Source organism: Sciurus carolinensis, chromosome 14 (assembly GCF_902686445.1).
Source record: "Sciurus carolinensis chromosome 14, mSciCar1.2, whole genome shotgun sequence".
NCBI classification, from domain to species: Eukaryota; Metazoa; Chordata; class Mammalia; order Rodentia; family Sciuridae; genus Sciurus; species Sciurus carolinensis.
In genome coordinates this window covers 17,913,610-17,936,681 of record NC_062226.1, presented here as the reverse complement: position 1 = coordinate 17,936,681, position 23,072 = coordinate 17,913,610, and the positions used below count along the sequence as shown (strand labels likewise).

Sequence of the window (23,072 nt, the reverse complement as noted above, 5' to 3'; positions counted from 1 at the left end):
TGGGTTCTTTCGTACTGATTTTGTGACTCACAGTGACCACATGCCCCAAATGGACACTTCTAAACCTCAGAATCTCAAGATACACATACAGGTTGTCTAATAAAACATTTGGCTAACCTGAAGAGAATGAGTGCTGTCTTCCCTCCCAGGCTTAAAATCATCCTGTCATATTCCCCACATACCCATCACATCTTACTTGTAGAGACCATCGGGCTCCAGGCACTTGAAGATGACCGAGTAGATACTGACTTCAGGGACCTCTCCATGGCTTCGACCAGCTGCTACACAAGATGTGCCCAGGCCAGAGAGCAAGTCATCAGCAAAACTCAGGAATTCTCCTGGAGGGAGACAAAAACAGATGAGCTCCCCAGCTCAGGCCTTGATGAGCTAACATTCAAGCCCTGCTGTCCAAACCCATTGAAAGTCTGGATACCATTATCAGGAAGATTAGTAGGCAGAAAACACACAAGATCTGAAAATGATGCTAATTAGTATCTAGCCCTGATGACTTTTCATTCAAATTTATACCTGAATTTTTTCACCTGGACAGTGGGAATGCTAATACCTACCTTTATAAGATCGTATCAAGCTTAACATGAAGTTAATTACTGTGTAATAAAAATACACAAAAAGCTAGGCATGGTGGTGCACACCTGTAATCCCAGCGGCTTAGAAGGTTGAAGCAGGAGGATTGTGAGTTCAAAGACAGCTTCAGCAAAAACAAGGCACTAAGCAACTCAGTGAGATCCTGTCACTAAGTAAAACACAAAACAGGGCTGGGGATGTGGCTCAGTGGCCAGTGCCCCTGAGTTCAATTCCTGGTATCCCAAAACAAACAAACATTAAAAGACAACAAGGGGATTATGCTTCCTTTTTGCCAGAGTAACTATTTTGGCCTTGTCACTGCTATTAACATCTTCTTAACTCCTTAAATAAGTTCTTTCTTTCTTGGGATTGCATTTTTGTTATTTGCATAATAAAGGGATTGAGCTAATGATAAAAGAGATTTCATGTCACATGGCTCTTATGCACTGGTACTGCATTCATGGAGTGTCATGCTGTGATGGTCAGAGATGTAGACTAGTCAACGGCAAAGAGTCCTATGAGTGATTAGCAATGAAGGTCATGAGTATAGGAAATGATAGTGGAAGAAGTATTGCATATATGTGATCCTCAAACTCCATGATTTCAAAATGTCAATTTAGCCGTTGAATTTTAGGGAGCAGTTGAAATTTACTAGAAAGAGAACTCCACAAAGAGGAATAGAAAGCAAAGAAGACTAGGAAGAATTATTGAACTTCTAGAATCTTAGCATCTAGTCTGAGCTCTGACAAGAATTTTCTCTCCCTCTCTCTCTCCATTTATCTATATATATAAATTTGCTGTATATCTTTGGGCAACTAAATTCTCATATTTGTGATTTACTTTTCTCCTTTGTAAGATTAAGGTGCTAGAATCATTTTTATGAGTCTTGAAAAAAATAAAATGAAATAACATAGTTAAGTTATAAGGGCAAAATTAAGATAGAAGGGCAAACATTATAGTACTATGTATACATAGCAAGAGTTTAGAAATAACTAAATGTTTAACAATATAGAAATGACTATCAGTTCACTTATAGTTCAATAATGCAATGGGGTATTTTATAGGCATTAAAAATAATTTGTGAAAGAACATGATGTTATATAAAAGGATATTCACAGTATATTGTTAAGTTAAAAAAACAGGTTACATTAGTACAGAATAATCCATTTTGTGGAAATTTTACATACATATGAATTTTAAAACAGAAGAAAGAAAATACTGCAAATGCTTAATAGTTGCTCTGTCTGGAGAGTGAGATAAAGGGCACTTTTTAAATCTTATTTTTGCTTTATCTCTACTTTTTAAATTAACTTTAATAAACATATATTGCTTTTCTAACAAGAAAAAAAAAATCAATAAAAATTACTTAAAAATAGATAAAGCAAATGAGCCAGACTAAATGGCCTCTAAGTTTCCTTCCAATGCTAAAATTGGATGATTTAGGAGTGAAGTAGGTATATGTGGTATTTTATAGTGTACAGTATGAAATGAAATGAGGCTTTCCAGCTCTGGTTTCTTTGCTCCTCTTCATGCCTTCTGTGGAGTTCCTCAGACTCTACGTTCATACATTTCCAGTAATAATGCCAGTTCAATTATGTTCTCCCTATCTGGGATTACAAGTATGCCAATGAAATAAAACCATCACAGAACCACCATGTTGGTCAAGTACTTAAAATGAGTAGAACTCAAGGGACATGGGCCTTCTTCATCAAAGAACTGGTTGGGCGGAATATACTCATTAACTTCCCATTGCTCTTTCAACGAAAAGTTTCATTCTTAAAGAAGTACAGTTAAATATAAAACAAAACATTTTATTCTTCATGTAAAAAGAGAGTCTTTTAACACTTATTTGATTGAATTGTTTGGCTAGCCCTGGGATTCAGTCAAACCAACTCTTCTATAACATGTTTGTCCCTGTAGTCTAATAAAGCAGATCTGGTGGGTAGTGGTATATATTCAGCTTTTTCCTAATATATATAGAGTTCACTGACTTGCCACAAAGGTACTGTATTAGATGTCTTAATTAGAATAACGTCTGCAGGTTTTCAGCAGCTATTCTAAGACAGACCTGGCCTGAAAAAATCTATTGCCACTATTTGTTGTCAGCCCTTCAGCCTCTCAAAGTCTCAGTTTTCCCTTCTATGAGAAGGGACTAATATCTCTTTTGTATGTTTGAAGTTTGGAAAGTAAAGCCAAGAATCTAGAAAGAAATAAAGATTTCTAGAACTAGAGGTTTTGCTTTAAAATGAAGAGGTAACTAAAACATCATGACTTTTGGCACCCCTCATTTCATTATGTCAATGTCTTCCATGGTTACAATCATAAACCAACAGTCTCTCCACTCCAGTACATATCAAGCAGAGCAAGGTTGGGGATGAAAAAAATTTTTGAAAAGAGGGAAAAACATGGCATTGTTCACTGGATGGAGTGAGGGTCTTGTTTCATTTGGTTTCCCAGGATTCCAAGTCTGGCTGCTTATATTTGTTTTCTTTGAGCTTGGTTCCACGTCTGTCTGCTTTTCAATTTATTTCCAAATAGCCATTGAAAGAATTGGCTCTTCATGAGGGAATTCAGTATACTTGTGGCCAGGATTAATTAACTGCCTTAAAGCCGAAAGATGGCTGACATTCATTTTCAAATGGCCATAACTTTCTAGATATTTCCATGAATTGCAGAATAATTTGGACCATGGATCAAACTCCCATAAACATGTCAGATCAGTGAGAAAGTTTTAAAGAGTTTCAATGTTCATAGGTTTAATTCATGTAGAGAAGCTGGACAACCCAGAGTGTAACTATTCATACCAAGGGTATTATAGGTGCAGATAAGTGCCCAGTTCTAGTTGGGACTAGATCTGTATAAAGATCCCAAGGAAAGTTCAAAGGAAAAGAACCTGCATTTACTACGAACTTTTCTTTTTTCCATGTAATCGTAACAACAACGAAACAAGTTAGATATTCTTATCCCCAAAGTAGAGTTGAGGTCAACACTATAAAATGAGGAAGGGATAGAGCTGAAATTTGAACACCTATTCTAACTCCAAAGCCTTCCCTTTTCTTTTATACCATGCTGCCTCCTAGAGAAAGTTTCAAGATGATAGTGTTAAAAAGTGAGCTTTCTCAAAGCTATTCAATTTGCAATTGAATTCATGCCACTCTTAGTTCCCAGGGCTTGAGGAATGAGACCATAAAAGAAATGGTCCCTGACCTTCTACAGCTTGTAATCCGACAACAGGAAGAGTTGTTAAATACAAGAACAGACTCATAAAGTAAATTGTAAGATTGCTTTTCTTGGCACTCTATTTCAGAAGATTTAAATGCACTGTAGAGCAGTAGAGACAGGTGAATGAAGTGACCCTCAGTGTCCTTCCTTACCTAGTGGAGGGGGTACTAAGAAAGGCCTGGGAGCATCTCTATGCACAAATGCAAATCACTGAGTTTTAGCCACATTTATTGTGGTTCCACAATGTACCATACTTTCACATATGGCCACAGTACAATCTTACAAGTAGTAATACAGGGCAGTGGCTAAGAACTTGGGCTCAGAATTCACACTGCCTAGGACTAAATCCAGTACAATCCTACTTAGTGCTTGATTTGGACAAGTTCTTTACCACTGTACATCTATTTTCTTATCTACTTAAATTAATGGCATCTAATATAATTTTGTATCATATAAAACATTGTATATAAACCAATTGGCAAAATGTCTAACACAGTAAGGGCTCAAAAAAATACTGCCATTATTGTTTTTGTTGTTCTTATTCTTGTCATGGTAACAAAGTTAAAGACGTAGACATTTTTTATCCATACTTCTCCATTTATAGATGATAAAACTGAAGGTTAGAGAAAGAAAGTGGCATGGCCACGGCCATACCCAGAGTGGGAGGTAGATATGGAACAAAAACTTGGTGTCTTGACCCATATGGTCTAGGAGGTCATTTATATCAGCCAGCCTGTGAGATAGCTGGAGAATTAAAGGGCTTTCAGAGCTGCTAGAGTAGCCCCTCCTCCTCAATTTCTGACCATTTCTTTCAACATGAATGACATAAGTTTACTGGCATTTACTATGCTCCGGACACCATGTTAGGCCCACGGTTCCATTCTACCATCTTTTTAAATCTGGAATTTCTGAGAAAGATACAAAGTTGAGAAGAAACAGAAGGGATTCAGTAGGTTTCCAATATACAATATATTCTAACAGTGGTTTACCAATGAGAATATATAAAACCCCAAAAGTAAGGATGAACACTAATGATGGAGGGGACTACAGTGTGTTTTCCCTATTCATCTCCAACTAGATAAACTCCAGTTTGATCTATTTCATTTATTAATGGTCTGTTTGATTTAGTTTTTAAAAACTTGTTTATAAAAACCTGGATTAAAAGTTTTATGGCTAAATAGAGAAGAATGAAATTATGTTATCTGCAGGAAAATGGGTGGATCTTGAGAGCACCCTGTTAAGTGAAATAAGCCAAATTCAGGAAGTCAGGGGTCATGTTTTCTCTCATATGTGAAAGCAAGAGAGAAAAAGTGGAGGAAAAGGTATAAGGGAATTCATGAAAATAGAAATAATGTAAAATAGAGTAGAGGAAAGGGAGCAAGGGAGCAAGGGGAAGGGAGGGAAAGCAGAGACACTGAAGAATGATATCGATCAAATTATATTGTTATATTGTGTGCATGTACGAATATGTAACAATGAACTCCACTACTTTGTATAATTATAATGCACCAAAAAAGTATAAAAAAAGTTGTTAAGGCTAAGCTAAAACCGTTTGAATTCTAAACTGTACCACATCCCATTATTGAAACAAGGGGCTCGGGAATACTGCACCCTAATTCAAGGATTTACGCTACTCAGGGGTCAGAGTCCAGAACCAAACCCAGCTCTCTTGCAAGGGAGCCTCATGTGCCTTCCCCTAGGCTACTCTGCCTGGGACTGCCTCCTGGGACGCTGCCGTGGCCCCATGGCAGAACCCTCCATGAACCCAGGCTGCTGCCCCTGCCTCACCCCAGCCTGACCAGGTCTCTAACATTCTTTTTTTCCTGTTTTCTTTTCCTTGAAAACAGGGAGTTGGAAGTCGCTGTTCAGGAATGTGCCTGTTCCCCATTACAGCTCTTCTGGGGCTGTAACCCGAGTGGGCTGGGGTCAGACCCCCACACATTTCTTATCCCCTCAGACTCCAGCGCTGCTCTTATTATGTTCCACAGAGGAGGTTAATCGTGATTCTGCTGCAGCTTCAGAAAGAAGCAACAAAGCACAGAGCAATTTTCCTAAAGCCCTCACCCCCTCCTCAATTCTCTCTTCTTCTCCTTTCAGCACTTCCACAACCCTCTTTCTCCTTGCTCTCCCTCTTTCTCCCCTCACCCTCTTCCTTCTGATTGGGTTGAGGTCACAGTCAAAGCCGGCCACAAGAGCAAATTGAAAACAGGTTGGGAGAAAAGCAGCAAAGAAATTCCAAAATAGAAGCGGGTAGGCACTGAGTTCTTTAGCTCAGGTGGGGAGAAAGGTCCCAGCTCAGGACTCCATACTTACCAGGAAACACCAAGGGAACTTAGTGGCTGCTCTGGGGCTGGCCTCTTTGTAACTGGTACACACTCCAAATGGGCATTTCCTGTGCACCAGTAACTGCATAATGGTAACTGAATAACCAATAACAGGGCATGGGACACAAGGAGAAGTCAGACTCTCTGTGTACTTCTCCACCTTTCCCTTCAGCTGGGCAAATGTAGACATTCATTCTAAGATTAAGGGCCTTACACCTATCATTTGCAACTGGTTCTTTTCTTCCAAAATCATAATGTTATTTTAGATCCAAAGAGCCAGTGTGTAATGATGCTTACCTTTATCATACAGGTGTATGAGTTAGTGGAAAGATAGTTGGTTTTTGGGGAAAACAAGGCTTGGTACTGAAGTCAGGCTCACCTCTCATCAATTATGTATTTTATCTAGGGATGGATGATGAAACACTCAGAGGGTACTTCTTCAGCTGAAAAGGAGATGGTCACATCTATTTCAGAGAATCAGGTAAGGAATAAACGAGATGACATAGATAGTGTACCTTATACATGGATGGTTCTCAAATGTCAGTGCTCCTCTGATCCCTCTACTTCACCTCCATCAGATCTCATCAATCTATCTAGTGGCAGATTTTTTAATCATCAAACTCACTAGCTTTTAGGCACATTATGTAATATCTAACTCCTTAGAACCTTCCTGATTTTGCAAAGGGAAGCAGTTTTGGAAGAAAGGAAAAAAGGAGAGGATGCAAATGTTTACTTGCCTATTAACGATATGGTATCAACAGTGCTAGACATTTTTACCTATATTGTCTGGTTAAACATTCAAAACAATCTATCTGGATTAAAGTTAAATACAATCTAATGAATCAGATTAATTGTGCTGTTAAAGGAGAGGAAATAAGGGCAAAAGAAGGATTTTAATAACTTGCTTATAAAGATTCACCTAGAAAAGAAAAAGGATAGAACTGGGACTTGGGGACTCAAAGTCTCTTCTTTTCCTACTATACATTTGCCTTCAGATCGTGAGGCTTAAGGTGGGAATTGTGTTCTGATCACACCTATGTTATCAGAACCTAGCACAAGGCGGCCATACAGCTGTTTTTCCGAGTGTTGTAAAACTAAACTGAAGTGCTTGAATCCTGGATCTATCCCCAACCCCTCAGGACCAACACTGGGCATTCGAAGTCTCTGTTGGGAGAGCCAAGCTGCTTCCTGTATGAAATTTTAGCAGTAAATGGGAGTCACATGGCACTAGGAAGAAGAGATTGGCACAAAAACAAGAATTAAAAAAAAAAAAAAAAAAAAGCAAAAAGGCAAAAGGGGAATATCTATTAAAAGTTCTTACATGCCAGGTACTGTACTAAGGAACTGGATCATTCTCCTGCCCATGCTCCAGTCGATACCATTGGTTTGACTTGCTGAAATGCCCTGATTCTTTCTGTTAACAGCCTGCCAGTTTTCCAGTGGGTCATTAGTTCTCCCTCAATCTCAGTTCACATCATTTAGGTGGAGCTAATACCTCTTACATCCTTCTGAAAATGGCAGGTGATGGCCAGAGATCCCATTCCAGAGGCCAAAAGGAAAGAAAAAAAAAAAAAGTGATCCAGTCTTGATCAATTAGGCTAACTACTGAGACAGAGACTGAGTCATGATGACATCATTTTAATTCCTGGAGCCAGTCATGTCTGAAGCTTGATCTACCCTTGAATATTTTAGATACACAGGTCAGTATTTTTCCTTTTTCTGCAAAGGCAGTTTCCATTTGATTTCTGTTACTTGCAACCAGGAGTTCTACCATATGCAAATCCTATGAGGTAGGTTTTACAACTGGCATTTTATAAATAAAAAACAAGTGTTCACAGATCTAAAGTCATTTGCCCAAGGTCTTACTTCATCTAAATAACAAGGCTAAAATTCAAATTTAGATCTCTCAGACTCTAAAATCTGAGCCTTCACATGATAAAACATAAGATCTTTGTACCGGTTTCAATGCCTGGAGGGCTTATTCCTTCTCCTTACTGGATTCTTGCTTATAGGCCTCTTCTTCAGAAAGGACTTATCCTATTCACCCTATAAAGGAACATCCATTGTCACCCTTTCCCTACTTTACTTCTTTTCACAAAACTTAAGGCTATCTCTCATATATTGATGAATCGATGTATTGTCTGCATCCTCTACCATAAGCCTCAAGAGAAAGGGATTTTGTTCACTTATAATAGGGCCTATATACATTGGCTTCTCCATAAATATCTGGGTAGTGAGTTACTGTCTACTGCATGTCGTAAACTGAGTTAATGACTGGGAGCACAAGATAAAGAAGAACATTTTAGTTTGAGCTCTCTCAAAGGCAGAGCCAATGACTTGGGTGCAAATAATTTATTTGAAAGGTTAACCCAGGAAGCAGGCATGGGAGAAAGTGAAGAATGAGACATGAGACAGGAAAAGTCAATATAAAGGTGCACCACTGTTGTCAGCAATGAGAGCTCCATTTTGCAGGGATATTTGGGTGGGGGGGTACTCGGGATTGAACTCGGGGGCACTCAACCACTGAGTCACATCCCCCAGCCCTATTTTTGTAGTTTATTTAGAGACAGAGTCTCACTGAGTTGCTTAGTGCCTCACTTTTGCTGAGACTGCCTTTGAACTTGCGATCCTCCTGCCTCAGCCTCCAGAGCCCCTAGGATTATAGGTGTGCGCCACCAAGCCTGGCTGCAGGGATATTTTAAGAAATGAGCAGGATGTGTTCCAGAATTGTTTTGCTGGAACTCAAGGAGATAAAGTGCTTATCCCCCAGATTCAGATTCCCATTAGTTGAACCCCTACCCAGAGTACTCATCTCCCTACACATTTTAGCTGTGCTTGCATAGAGATCTTCTGGTGGGGCAAAAAATGCAAGTAAGCATTTGTGATCACTGGAGCAGAGGTGAGCCTTGGTGTACACAGAACTGCAGCTGAAATAGCCATGGACCAAGAGGATGTGGCATAACTCCACAGGCATCTGCTACTATGACCAGTTGTCTACCTTTGAGGAATTTGCAGAAAGAAAAACTGCTGTGTTTTCCTCACCGAGGTCTAGGACAAACTCGTTAGCCCCACTCTTAAAACAGTTCACAAGAAGTTACTGGACACCCAATAGGTGCCAGGGAAAGGATTACAACAGTGGACACAGCTCTGAACCACATGAACAAAGCCCTTTCCCTGTGGCGTTCCAGCTTAACAAGGGAGAATTGCAAGGGTTGCTTTTACGTGAGACCCACCAAGAAGTCCTGCAACTTATTATTAATACAGAATTTAATAACATTAACTCCAGCATTAATATGCACTTGGCTAATAGAGCTTTCCTTTTCTACAGTTGGATTAATTAGGGCCATAAAAGCCCTCGTCATCCCCACAGTCTCGAGGACAAATGATGCTAATGCAGTTGGCTGGAGTGGGTATTGCTAACATGTGTGAGGAGACTTGATTTGGGGACTGGACTGGGGAGGAGGAGGGAGGTGGAAGGAAAGTCAGGCTCCCTGGCCTTTTATCACTCTTTGTGGACCACAGCTCATGGTCACTACCTTCGAAGCACTTGTCCAGAGAGGGTTTCCTTTCTTTTCTTTTCTTTCTAAAACACATTCCCAAATGGTATACTATTGTGAAGTGGAAAGAACCAGTAGTACAAAATGTGCTTCTCATCAGATTCTCAGTGCCTCTAACACTTCCAGTTTTCTCTGGGCTGAACACGTCATTCAATATCTCCTTCTCTGTGCAAAAGGCAAACCCATGAGGTTGCTGATGGTGGGTCCTAAGAGTCCTTTGTCCACAAATGTGATGAAACAGCACAAGCGAGTTGGAGCTATTATTCTCATTTTGTGAAGAAGAGATTCTTAGAGAGGAGGCAAGTTGCCCAATCACACAGCTACTCAACAGTGAATTGAGGACTTGAACCCAGGGTGAACCTGTGGTTTTTTTTTCACCACAACACAACTTTCTAATTGCTGTCTCTATGATTCTCTAAAATAAGGATGGCAGTATCTACTCTGCAAAGGACTTACGAAGAGTGAATTAAATTAAGTCTGTAAAAATACTTTATAATCTTCAAAGCATAATGCCTATGTAAGGGAAATCCACGTAATTCCAAGTAAGATGATAAAATTTCAAATGTGTTCCTCTAGAGTTAGGAGGAAGAGGAGGCCTTTGGAGGTACCAAGGTGTGTCAATGGTCAGCCCAAAATACATAGCAGACAAAGTGGGCTAGTGACAACATTTACCAACCTGGAAACACATCCACTCATGATCTAGAGGAATTCCAATGCCAGCAAGCTAACTAACTTCCAAACAGAGAAAGGAATTGGGTAGTGGGGATGCTATGGTGTAGAAAACTTTTTAGTTAACTGGCTGAGATTGGAGCTTCCAGAACTTTTCTCTTTCCAGTTCTCTGAAGAGCTGACTTCCTCCTACCCTTCAACTCAGTCAGAGTTCAACCTCTTAGAAACTTTCCACACCACCCCATCCAATGCAAATCCATTCTGCCTGTTCTCAGCTATACCTCTTTATACAACCCTGATTTTCTTCCATCACTAGTGACAACTTGTAGTTACTGTATTTGTCAGTTTGTTTACCTGTTTTGTTTCATTTTATTTCTAAAATGTTAGTTCCATGAGTTCAGAAGCCTTATCCACCTTGTTCATGACCACCCCAGTATCTAGTGGAGTATGGGGAACACAGTAATTATTTGTTAAAAATTCACTGAATGAATTGAGGGAGGATTGATGCAGGAGATAAAAAATGACTCAGCCAAAACTTTGTAAAACATGTTGAGAAAACACATGCTCATCTTTAATTTTTGATTATACCTATTCTTTTTCAAAAGCTCTTCTTCACTACTCTTTGCGTTCATCTAGAGAGGTTTAGGGTCCTTCAAGTGGGTTCCCGGAGTTTACTGTGCCTCCCTCCACCATGATTGTTCACTCATTGTCCTGTCATTACCTGTTTAGTTGTCTTCCTCTGTAACCATGAACTAGGAGGATCTATGGAAAAGAACCTAGTCTGTTCTATTCGACATCCAAGCTCTAGTGCCTAGACTTATGCAGAATGAGTGAGTCAGTGAACAAGTATGGCTTCCTTCCAGCTGGAAGGAAACCCCTGGGTGGGAGGTGGGGATGCCATTGTGCATCATCCTTTGAGTAATTCCATGAGGCCACTGGATCTTTTCATGAAAGGGCACTGATTAAGGACTCAAGGGACTGATCTGCACCCCTGTTTTCCTATGACACTGCAGAATAAGTGTCAAATCAGTTCATCTCCTTTTGCCAAACCAAATGACCATCACAGAGTGTTTACTAGGCTTTCTCTTAACCTTCAGTTGATCTGATCTTGCAAGTTATCCCAATGTTTGGTATTCTCCTCTCTATTTCTCTATCACTTTGCTTCTTCAGTTCTGGTGTCCCTGGGCTCTTTGTCTGGATGCCAGATCTCTGTACCCTAGGAAATTTCCTTAATTGATATTGTTCCTTCTTGTTGTCTGCTCAACTCTTCCATTTCTGCCTAGCCAAGCCTCTGCTGCATCCCTCAGCCATCCATACTGGCTGCCCATTAACCCTCTGACTCCTCTCTATTTGCAACAAGGAATGCCTTTATCTTTCTGCAGCCCTCTCCTTCTTTCTGTACAGTGTTTTACATTTATCACATATGTCCCACTCCCTCATCATATTTAAGTTTCACAAATGTTTGCTGAAGTGGGCACAAGAAGATGAGAGTAAAAGTTCTAATTTCACACAAGGAGAAACTGAAGCTCAAAAAAGGAACATGTCCACCTGAAGAGGCATTGGGACCAGATCAGGCATTTCCAAACCCCTGATCCTGGGCTTTAGTCACTGCACCATGTGCACTTGTCTCCTCATCCAAACCGTGAGCTGACCCATGACTAGTACACCTTTGTAGTCACCCCTGTAGTGCCTAACCAGGAACCTGGCCATACTGAGTCCTCTGCCAGTTTGCTGAGTTAGATGAATTTACTGAGACACTAACATTAAATTCCCTTTGGAGAAGAAAAGGCAACATTGTGCTCTGACTGGGTTTGAATCCTGGTTTTGCTAAATGTCTATAAACAACACTTAGACTTTAAGAGTGAAGTAATGTTGCTAAGCCTCATTTTCAATGTCTGTTACAGATGTGAAAGGACTTACCTCAATGGGATGATATTGAAGATTTATTTAGTGTGTGCGAGGAATTTACAAAGCACAGTGCCTTGTACATGGTAAATACGAGGTATGACTGGCAACTCTATTGTTTTTATTGCTATTATGAAAAATACCAATTTGTGAAAAACTTCCTGTGTGGTAAGGAGAAAGGAGAAACTCAAAAAACCAGGAAAGTTAGTTACCCTTGTGTATTTAGCACTTCTTGTTCCTCTCCAATCAGAACTGCAGAAACTATGGACCAGAGATTTAAAATCTGTTGAATAACCAAAGCTCCCCTACTTTTTCTAAATATAAACCTCAAAGACTGTGGTTGGTAGATCACTTGGATATCATCAATAAAAAAGAGGCTCTGTTTGTTTTTCTTCTTCTCCTCTAGAGTGGGAGAAGAACCAACTTCAAAATACAAATCGGATCAGGAGCCTCCACAGGCAGCCTCTGCAGACCCATCAAGGAACCAGGGGGGTGAATGCGACCCTGAGCCCATTCCGTCCTCTGAGCTTTCTTCCTCTCAGACACGCACGTGTACACACACACACACAAATGCACTCCCTCCTCCCCAGTCCATCCCAGGAGGCACCCAGCCTCCAAAAGGGAAGAGAGAAGCCTTGGGCAAAGATGAGTCAGGCTTTCTGGTCGTGCGAGCAGCACCATTTCACGACTGAGGTGAATCACTGAGAAGGAGGTTGGACCTGGAAGGTGAGAGAGAGAGAGATTTCCATGCATGTGTGTGTGTGTGTGTGTGTGAGAGAGAGAGAGAGACAGAGACAGAGACAGAGACAGAGACACAGAGAGAGGAGAAAGTGAGTGAAAGAGAGATGGGGAAGAAAGACATAGACACAGACAGAGCCAGAATCCAAAGTACAGAAAAAGAGTCTGTAGTTGAGAGAGGGTCAGATACTTAGAGAGATGGAGATAGAAACAGACACAGAGAGAAGGAGAGAGTGGCAGTAGCGGGGTGTGTGCAATGGGGTGCCTGTAGAGATATAAACAAAGAGAAATGGAGACAGAAAGAGGCCAAGCAGGAAGGAAGGAACCAAGGGAGAGATGGAGGGATGCAGGGAAGAAGACCCAGAGGAGCCTATGCTGGAGATGGACACCCTTGGGCATTTGAGCAGGGCAACACGAGTGACCTCTGGTCCCGACTCTCCCTGGGTCAAATGATCTGGAGGAGAAGGAAGGAGTGTTAGGTGGTGACCATTTCCATCCAGCTCCCCTCATCCTTCCCTCCTACCCACAGAGATTGTTTTTGCTCTCCATTAAAATGACCCCTTGCTATCCATTTATATTAAAATTTTCCTTTAAATAGAAAAGAGGAACCAAGTTTTCTCTGCAATCCACAATGAAAGCTATAAAAGGGATTTTAAGCTTGGAAAACTTGGCTGGTCAGTTTTTCCTACTGTTTAATACCCGCCTTGGGTTACACTGAATGAGTAAACATGTTTTATTAGCTTCTATTTCATACCTAACCCTGTGGTAGGTTTACAGCTTTACATACTACACACACACACACACACACACACACACACACACACGTTACACAATTTAATGCTATATGTACATAAATACTTACACATACAGGAGAGTATTTGTGAAAGTGTATTCGTGTGTGTGAGTAAGTTATCCCTAAATTTGAACAGCTCATCAGGCTCTATGAAGAATCTTTCCTCACCTGGTCCTCATGACAACCTCCCTCTGAGGTCACAGGTAGAATTACCGCCCTCAGTTCACAGGCACCTTATGGTTAAAGCAGAGGATCCAGGGAACCACAGGTCTTCAAGGGCTCACAGCTTATATCCCAGTCCTCTCTCCACAATCACACATTGATTTCCTGAGTGTAGGTAGGGCAGTGCCCACTTTGGGAGCTGCAAGGACACAAGGCCAAGAGGAGCCTGAGGCATCATCATTTTCTGGGCTTCACTCTACAGACTGTGAAACTGAAGCTCAGAGAGTCGCTATTGCTGCTTCTACGCAAATCATAAAAATGAAAAATGAAAGTAGTACTCCTTCCTTATGAGGCTTCACATCAACAAATCTGAAATTTTTTTGACCTTCTAATTGGTTAGAACGAGCCACTTGATCAATGATCAATATGTGTCTCTGATATCTGCAATTAGAAGTTTTCAGATGCAGGAGCATTGTAAACTACAACCACTGCAACTGTAGCTGAGTTCCCTGAGAAGAGGGCTCAGCCAAAGTCAGAGCAGAGAGAACAGCAAGAAAAGAGAGCAGGGAAGGTCCCATGAAGAGGAGCTAACCTGGATTTCTCAGGTCTAAGAAGACAAACCACTTTACTTGAATAAATGAGAGAATAATTGCTAATATTTATTAAGCTCTTATACTTCCTGACACTTACAATAACCCTGTTAAGAGTGGGATATATCTCTAATTACTGCTTGTATTCCTGTCTTGTCTTCTCAATTAATAATAATAACAGCAATAATAGTTTATGTAATTTAGTATTCAGTTTTAGGTACTATGCCTAGTATTTCATGTATCTTGTCTCACTTCAGTTTCACAACAACTCTAAGGCCCAGTTTAACTATTTACCTAAATTCACAGTTAAATATATCAAGATTCAGAGAGGTATATAACTTGCTGAGGGTCACAAGGCAAACTACAGAGCCAAGATATGAGTTTTATGAGAAAAGGGTAGAGGTCAGAGATACTTTCCCATACTCCCAAAGTGATGGAAATGCATTACATTCTCAATAAATACTATATCCTAGCACATCAAAAGCACTCCACTGTACATATGGAGCATCAATATCCAGAAAGGGGAAATTATTCGCCTAAAGTCATATCACAAGAAACACCAGCCAAGAACAAGAACAGATTTCGGAGTTCACATTCCACGTGCTTTCCAGTATCCAACAGCCTATCCATTGCTTTAATCACACTGAGTTTGTTGATGAATGGAACCAACTAGACGTATATCCATGGACTCCACTCTGGGGTCACAATGTTGGCTCTTGAACAACTTTCTCCTGGCACCCAGCTCGCCCCGCTGTTTCCACTAGGTTACCAGTGGGTATAAATGCATAAGGATAGTCATAAGATTTATTTTTTAAAACAAAACCATAAGTCCGCCACAACAGGGAAAGCACTGTCTTTGGAAGCCAACAGAACTGGGCTTCTTGCCCTTTATGTCCTCTTTTGTAAAAGAAGAATAAAAAATACTCTCAGGTGATGGAATTCAATGTGATGTAAGATGTCTAGCCCAGTGCTTTCTCTTGATGCATAAAATATGTTCCCAAGACAATGGGAAGAGGCTCTGGGTCAGGGGTACTCGTGTTGGACTAGAACTTCACAGTGTAGGTGGCACTTATGCCCGTCAACTCCTCACCATGGTCTATAAGACTCGGGAAATCCAGGAGCTCACTACCACTCTAGCTACAGCTGCTTCTGCTCTCCTTTTCTGATGACATTTCAATAACTGTATCCTCCTCAATGTTCCGTAAGCATACCCCAGGGCCTTTGTTACTGCCACGTTCTCAGTCTGGGGAAGTTTTCACCCAGCTAGACACATGGTTTACTTCTTCCTATCATTCAGGTCTCTTTTCAACCTTTGCCTCCTCAGAAAAGGACTCCCTGAACTTCTTAGCTAGGAAGGCATCCGCCACATTCTGCCTCATACCCTGGTTTATTTATCTTTTAGGTACATATGACTATTTGACATCATATTGCACATACCTCATTTTAACATCACCCCTAATCTCAAGGGAACATACACACTCCAGGATAGCAGCTTGTTCCTGCCCCATCCTCAGTTTCTCCAATAGTGTATAGTTCACAGTAGGCATTCAGTAAGTGGTTATTGAATGATTCATGTGGAGCTCATCGTGAAATCCCAAGAGGCTGGTGAGCTGCCATTCAGTTTCTCACTTTTAAAATGAATAAACTGAGGCCCAGGTTTCTGCAGAATCATCTCCAAAACCCTTCAGCTAGGAGGTGACAAAAGTGAGGCCTGCAATGAGAGCTGCCAGACTCAAATATAAAGTCCTTTCTTCTCCATCAGCTTGTATTTCCTATTATCACTTCCTCTCATGTCCAAGTCTAGGCTGGGAAAGAGGTGTTATCGAATCTCAATGTCTTAGGTGGGAAGCAACAGGAGATGGAGGTGTGAGGAGTGATTTCTCCTTGCTTTCCCCACCCAGACACAAAACTTGCAAGAACCTGATAGACAAACAGAAGCCCTGGACCTTGGCTGGAAGTAGGCAGCTGAGCACCCATGTGCCAGACCAGGCACCAGCAGCCACAGAAGGAAGGAATTGATAGCAAGTTTGGAATGTGTGGGAGAGTATTGCTTTGGCCATCTCCAAGCTCCAGAGAGCCAGGCAGCAGAGGGCCAATTACCCTTCAGAGTCATTTCCGTTCTTTGAAGAGGGGATGACTTACTTCATGGTCCCAAGCTTTCCATTTGCCAACTAGTGATGGCCAAGTCCTGCAGGGGAGGAAGCAACTCACTGACCCTCTGGTTCTCTGGAGAGGAAAGGAACCTGGGCTTGGACTTGAACTGTGCTCTGACTTACTCTTTACTTTGTGACTCAACTGCTCTCTCTGGACCTTGTTCTCTCATCTGTTTAAAGAATTCTGGGTCCTAGAGGAATTCTGGGGATTACTACCACATAACCCTGAGTATCAAGTTCCTGCTATATGCCGACTGTTGTACTTGGTGCTATAGATGCCATCTCCCTAATCCTCACAAAGTGCTCTGAAGTTGGCACTATGATCTCAATTCTGCAGTTGAAGAAATGGAGGTGCAACATCGATGAGCATCTCCAGACTTGCACAGAGAGTGAACACCAATTTCAAGACTAGAACGTAAAGCTATTCATGTTCTTAATAATTTGTCCCCCTCAAGTGTGGGGTTGAAATATTGTCGCTGGGAGTTTTCAGATTCAGAGCTGGGTCCTTAGAGACTATTGAAGTAATTCTTCTATTTTCTAGCTCTACATGCAGAGAAGTACCATCAACACAGTTGTAAGTAGGATGAAGAGGAAGCAGAGGAGAGGGAAGAAAAGAAGTGTTAGGAAGAGGATGATTCTCATTGTATGGATCTGAAAAATGAATCTGAAGGACTCATCCCTGTTGCACAGCAAGTAAATTCCTCCACTAATGCCCAAATCCACATCTACCTATCATTACATTTTATGATCTGCCTTATAAATTATGCTGTTTTCAGTGAGCTGGTATAGGTATTAACTATGGATAAGAAATAAAATTTTAAAAATTTAGAAATTCTAGGGTAGACTTGTCTTCCAAAAGAAGGCTAACTTCTTGCTTCAGAAATACCTCATGTGCCCTGATAGTCCCACAAAACATTTTAATTCACAGAAACAGCAAAGACATTGCAATCACAGCAAAAAGTATCCATAGGAAGTTAGGGTAACTATCGAAGAGTTATAGGAGAGGTTTATGATCTCAACTGAGGGTTCTTAACTTATTATTTAAGATACAGTTTACCAAGCCCAACAAAAAATTCATAGACTTTTTTTTTTTTTTGAATGACAATCACAAGAAGTGACAGAAGGCAATGTGCTAGCAAAGGAAGAGACAGGAATTCTATCAAAATCAAATACAAGGATAGAAACTTGATCTTGGGGTGATTTAAACACTCTGACGTGGACATTTTGATCAGAAGGAAAGAGCAATGAAAATAAGAAGAAGCCTGCCTATTTCTGAGAATACCCCAAAATCTGGAGGAGTGACTGTTTCATGGGATGGCATGGTGTGAACAGGGGACGATGATGACTTGATGACCGCGGGTGGGTTATTAACCCTCTGTGAGCTTCCATCATTCAGCTCTAACACAGACATCCCCAACACCTTCCTTGCAGAATTACAGACTGGCGGTCTGAAGTAGGCCCCAACTAATAGGGAGTTCGTATAATTTTGATAATGATAGACATATGAGGTAAAGAGGCTTAAATGGGATGTACTGGATTTGGTTTGAGTGGATGAAGACACTTTTTGTTTAACCAAGCTTGTGACATCAACTTCAAATATTATTTTCTAAAGACACAATTTGTTAAACCAAGCAGTTCATGGGCCTTAATTCAAAATTATTACTTTGCTGTTTCAAAAGCTTTCCATAATGTGAATTAGCCCTTCATTAAAAAAAAAAAAAAAAAAAGAGTCAGAGCTGAGGAAGATTCTTTCTGGGGCTACAGATATGTGGGATAAAATTTAGACAGTGCTAGTCTGACTTTCAGCAAATTGAGAAAACTCAAAATTTAAAAAAAAAGTCATACAGTGGCAAAGCTCACATGCTTAGAGTTGGACTAAGAACTGTCTTGCTCTCAAATTCTATTCTGGATGTTTCTTCCCATTTCATTGACAAATATTTCTAATAGGGGTTGGACTTCCTGATGAAAGAAAGAGAAAAAGTGAGTCATGGTGGGAGAAATATTAAGAGGTTCCTACTTATGAGTAGCTTCTGCATATGTTTTCATCTCTCACCAGAGTGGGAAAAATGTCTTTTTCTATTTAGTTATAGCCTTACCTAGTAGGTGCTATGTGAAATGTAACTAGATTGACTGGAAGGCAAGTAAATTGCTAAAACACAGTACTTCACTATTTGAGCCATAGATCATAACCAGCATGGATGAAAATGTTTCCATGGGAAAATGTGCTCAGAGTTCCCTTCTGTACTGTGGTGCCAGAAACACCTTTCCCTTGCAGGCTGCCACTGATTTCTGGGAGGCAGCATGGAGTAATGGAAACAGCTCTGTATTTAGAACAAGATGACCTGAGTTCTAGTCCAGTTTTCCTGCTCTATGAGTTGAGTGGCCTTTCAAATCTCTGAGTCTCAATTTCCTTATCTGTCAGCAGGTATGAAAATTTCTATTGCCTTGGGGGTTTGGGAAACTGAAAAGAAAAAAAAAAAAAGAACTAGCAGAATTGCTTTAATAAGTTTAAAGTTTCCTGTGCGACTTTCAAGAGTTGTTACTAACTATCCAGTTGACCAGAGGTAAGCCCCTCCTACACAACTTCCATATGGAAAATGATACTTGCTTCTCAAGGTTATATATAAAAAGTTCCCATTTTTCCCTGTAGAGATGTGCTTGTTTCTCTCTCTAAGCTGCTAGGCATCTTTGATCCCACAGCTTCAGCTTCCAAAACTCATAAACTATAAGAAAAGGAGGACTAAAATGGAACAAAAATTGGAACATATATGAACAATATGTGGTATAGATTATGCTCCTTCTTGGGCTCCTCTGACAGATTATAGATTGAAGAATGGAAGATGTGGCATGTGAGGAAGCACCAGAGCACAGGAACAGGTAAATTCTAAGGTCAGGATTAGAGCTTCCTCATCTCTTATCCAATCACTGTATCTTCCTTATCACTGTATCTTCCTTATCACTGTATCCAATCTGAGAGCTTCTGTACAACTACCTTCTTCCCTCTGTGACCAGTGTAGCAAGTAAATAAATCAACTGTCATATATAAATGGTACTCATTTCTTATTCTAACACTGATTCTTGTACTTGAATAATAACGGTAACCCAAGGGCAATAGCTACAGAATAATTAAGGCAAGTCACCTATATTCTCCACCGCGGCAGAAGGATGTATTGAGAATTCCCAGTGTGAATACCTATTCCTTTTTCTTCACACTCCAGCCTAACCAAAGCTCGTGACATATAAGTCCTCTACTAAAAGGTCCTCAGTGATTATCCTCCGTGGGCTCAAAAAAGGTCAAAATCTTTAGGATTACCATAGACAATCGAATTCAACCACCATTCCAGACCTGTTCTCTCCGTAAACCATCCTCTCTGCCATATTCAACCCCCAAACTTACAGTTTCATCCCTCTGCACTTATTCTTGGGCTGTTGCCTCAACTTAGTAGGTCATTTTGCCTCATCCCCTTGCCCAACTCCAGCACAAACTGTCTTATTGACATTCTCCTCATTTCCAACACTCCACAAGACTGCCATCTTCTCTAGGAAGAGCCTTTTTCTCTAACACACCCTTCCCAAGGCAGGTGTGGTGGCACATGCTTGCAATCCCAGCTTCTTGGGAGGTGAAAGCAAGGAGGATCATGAGTTTGGGGATAGCCTGGACAATACAGTAGAGATCCTGTCCCCAAAACAAAAATTAAACCCTCCAGAGCCCTCTCTATTCCTCTGCTCTAACCCACACAGGCTTCTGGGGGTTTTTTTGATGCTAATTTCATTCACATAAAGAACACAGGCCCAATCTGACATACATGCTTTTGGCACCACCTGTGTATGTGTGCGTGTGTGTGTGTGTGTGTGTGTGCACACACTATGTCACAGAAATCTCTAACATCCCCTCTTTCCTATCTGTGATATGATATACACAATGTATACTGTGGTACATATACACAGTGGAATACTTTTGGCCAAAATAGTCAATGTTATAACATTGACCCCATAGGGTTGGTGTGAATAACAGATAAAGTAAATTTTAACTTCAGAAAAATGGTCAGTTGGTCCTTGTGATCTTTAGTATGCTTTCCTAGAAGGTTTTTTTTTTTTTTTTAACATTTTGGTGAGCTCAGTCTGATATTTATTTCATAGGTGTTCAGACCCAATTCTGGCCGCAAACAAGTGATTAGACAATGTCTGGTGACACACAAAGCAAGGGAGTGGAATAGAGACCAAAAATAAATCCACACACTTGAGATCAATTAATTTTTGGAAAGAAATGCTAAGACTACACAATGGGGAAAAATAGTCTCTTCTATAAAGGGATCTGGGAAAACTAGATATTCACATCAGAAGAGAATGCAAATCAAAACTACCCTAAGATTTCATCTCACCCCAATTAGGATGCCCATTATAAAGAATATAAGCAACAATAGTTGTTGGTGAGGATGAGGGGGGAAAAGGTACACTCATACATTGCTGGTGGGGTTGCAAATTGGTGCCGCCACTCTAGAAAGTGATATGGAGATTCCTTAGAAGACTTGGGATGGAACCACCATTTGACGCAACTATCCCATTCCTTGGTCTATATCCAAAAGACTTAAAATCAGCAAACTACTGATTTCAGCTACATCAGTGTTTATAGAAGCTCAATTCACAATAGTTAGATTGTGGAGCCAACCTAGATGCCCTTCAACAGACGAATGGACAAAGAAACTGTGGTATACATATACAATGTAATATTACTCGTCCATAAAGAAGAATAAAATTATGGCATTTGCAGGTAAATGGATGAAGTTGGAGCATATCATGCTAAGTGAAATAAGCCAATCCCAAAAAACCAAAGACCAAATGATTTCTCTGATAAGTGGATGATGATACATAATGGGAGGGGAAGGCAAGAATGGAGGAAGGATGGATTTTATAGAGGAAAATGAAGGGTGGAAAGGGGGTGTAGGGAAGGAAAGATAATAGAATGAGACAAACATCATTATACTATGTACACATTTGATTACACAAATGGTGTGACTACGTTGTGTACAACCAGAGAAACAAAAGTTGTACCCCATTTATGTACAATGAATCAAAGTTACAAAAAAATAAATAGATCATCATCACAATCATTAAAAAAGATTGAAATTAAGACCCAATTTCAGAGCACCTACAAAAGTCAACTCACAATGGATTAAAGACATAAACATAGATCTGAAACTATAAGAACACCGAAAGAAAACAGGGGGGAGGTTCTATGACAGCCATTTGGATATTTTTGATACAACACTCAAAATATAGGCAACAAAAGACAAATGGCAAAAATAGACAAATGAGTTGCAGTCAACTAAAAACCTTCTACACAGCCAAAGCAGGGTAAAATCAACAGAGTGAAGAAACAACCTATGGAATGGGAGAGCATATTTGTAAATCTGATGAGGGTTAACATGCAAAATATATAAGGAACTCAAACCAGTAAGTAAACAAGTCAATTTTTTAAAATTAGAAAAATATCTGAATAAACATTTCTCAAAAGAAGACATCCAAATGACCAAAAGGTACATTAGAGATGCTCAAAATTGCTATTCAAGAGGGGAATGAATATAGAAACCACAATGAGATGTCATATCACACTGTTAGAATGACTATTATCAAAAAGACCAAAAAAACAGGTATTGGAGAAGATGCTGATGGGAATTATACTGTTAGTGGGACCATCAATTGGTACAGGTGTTATGGAAAAGAGTATGGGGGTTCCTCAAAAAATTAAACATGGAACTACAAGCAATCCCACCACTGGATTCAAATCCAAAAGATATGAAATCAGCATTTCGAGTAGACATCTGTACTCCCATGTCATCATGGCACTATGCACACACCCAATGCATGGAACCAACCTCAGTCTTCATCAAGTGGTACATATACACATTGGGATACTCATGGAGCTTTAGGAGGAAGGAAATCCTGTCATTTATAATAACATGGATAAAACTAGAGGATTTTATATTAAGTGGAATAAACCAGGAAGAGAAAGACAGATGTCACACAATCTCATTTATATGTAGAATCTAAAAATACAAACTTGATAGAAACAAAGTGAAATGGTGGTCACCAGAGGTTGGGGTGGGAAGAGACTGGAGAGGTATTGGTCAAAGGATACAAGATGTCAGTTAGACAGGAGAAGAAGCTTGAGAGATCTGTTGTCCATCCATCACAGTGATAATAGTTAATGTAATATGTTGAGTTAAAAATTGTAGAGTGTAGATTTCAAGTGTTATCACACACACGAGCACACACAAAGATAAATAGGGGAGGTAATGCATATGCCAAATAGTTTAACTTCGCTATTCCACAATGTATACTGTTTATCAAACCTCTTGCACCATAAATATACA

The 23,072-nt window shown here is 40.2% G+C and overlaps 1 protein-coding gene across 6 annotated transcripts in view; it reads right to left on the bottom strand.

Annotated features, from left to right (window-relative positions):
- Window positions 1-23,072, bottom strand: part of Astn2 (astrotactin 2) — an 851,054-nt gene that overhangs the window by 52,379 nt on the left and 775,603 nt on the right. For all 6 annotated transcript variants that reach the window (XM_047524417.1, XM_047524419.1, XM_047524418.1 and 3 more), the window contains one exon: window positions 197-338. In XM_047524417.1, coding sequence (XP_047380373.1) covers window positions 197-338 — 142 coding nt within the window. The remainder of the gene's footprint in view (window positions 1-196; window positions 339-23,072) is intronic.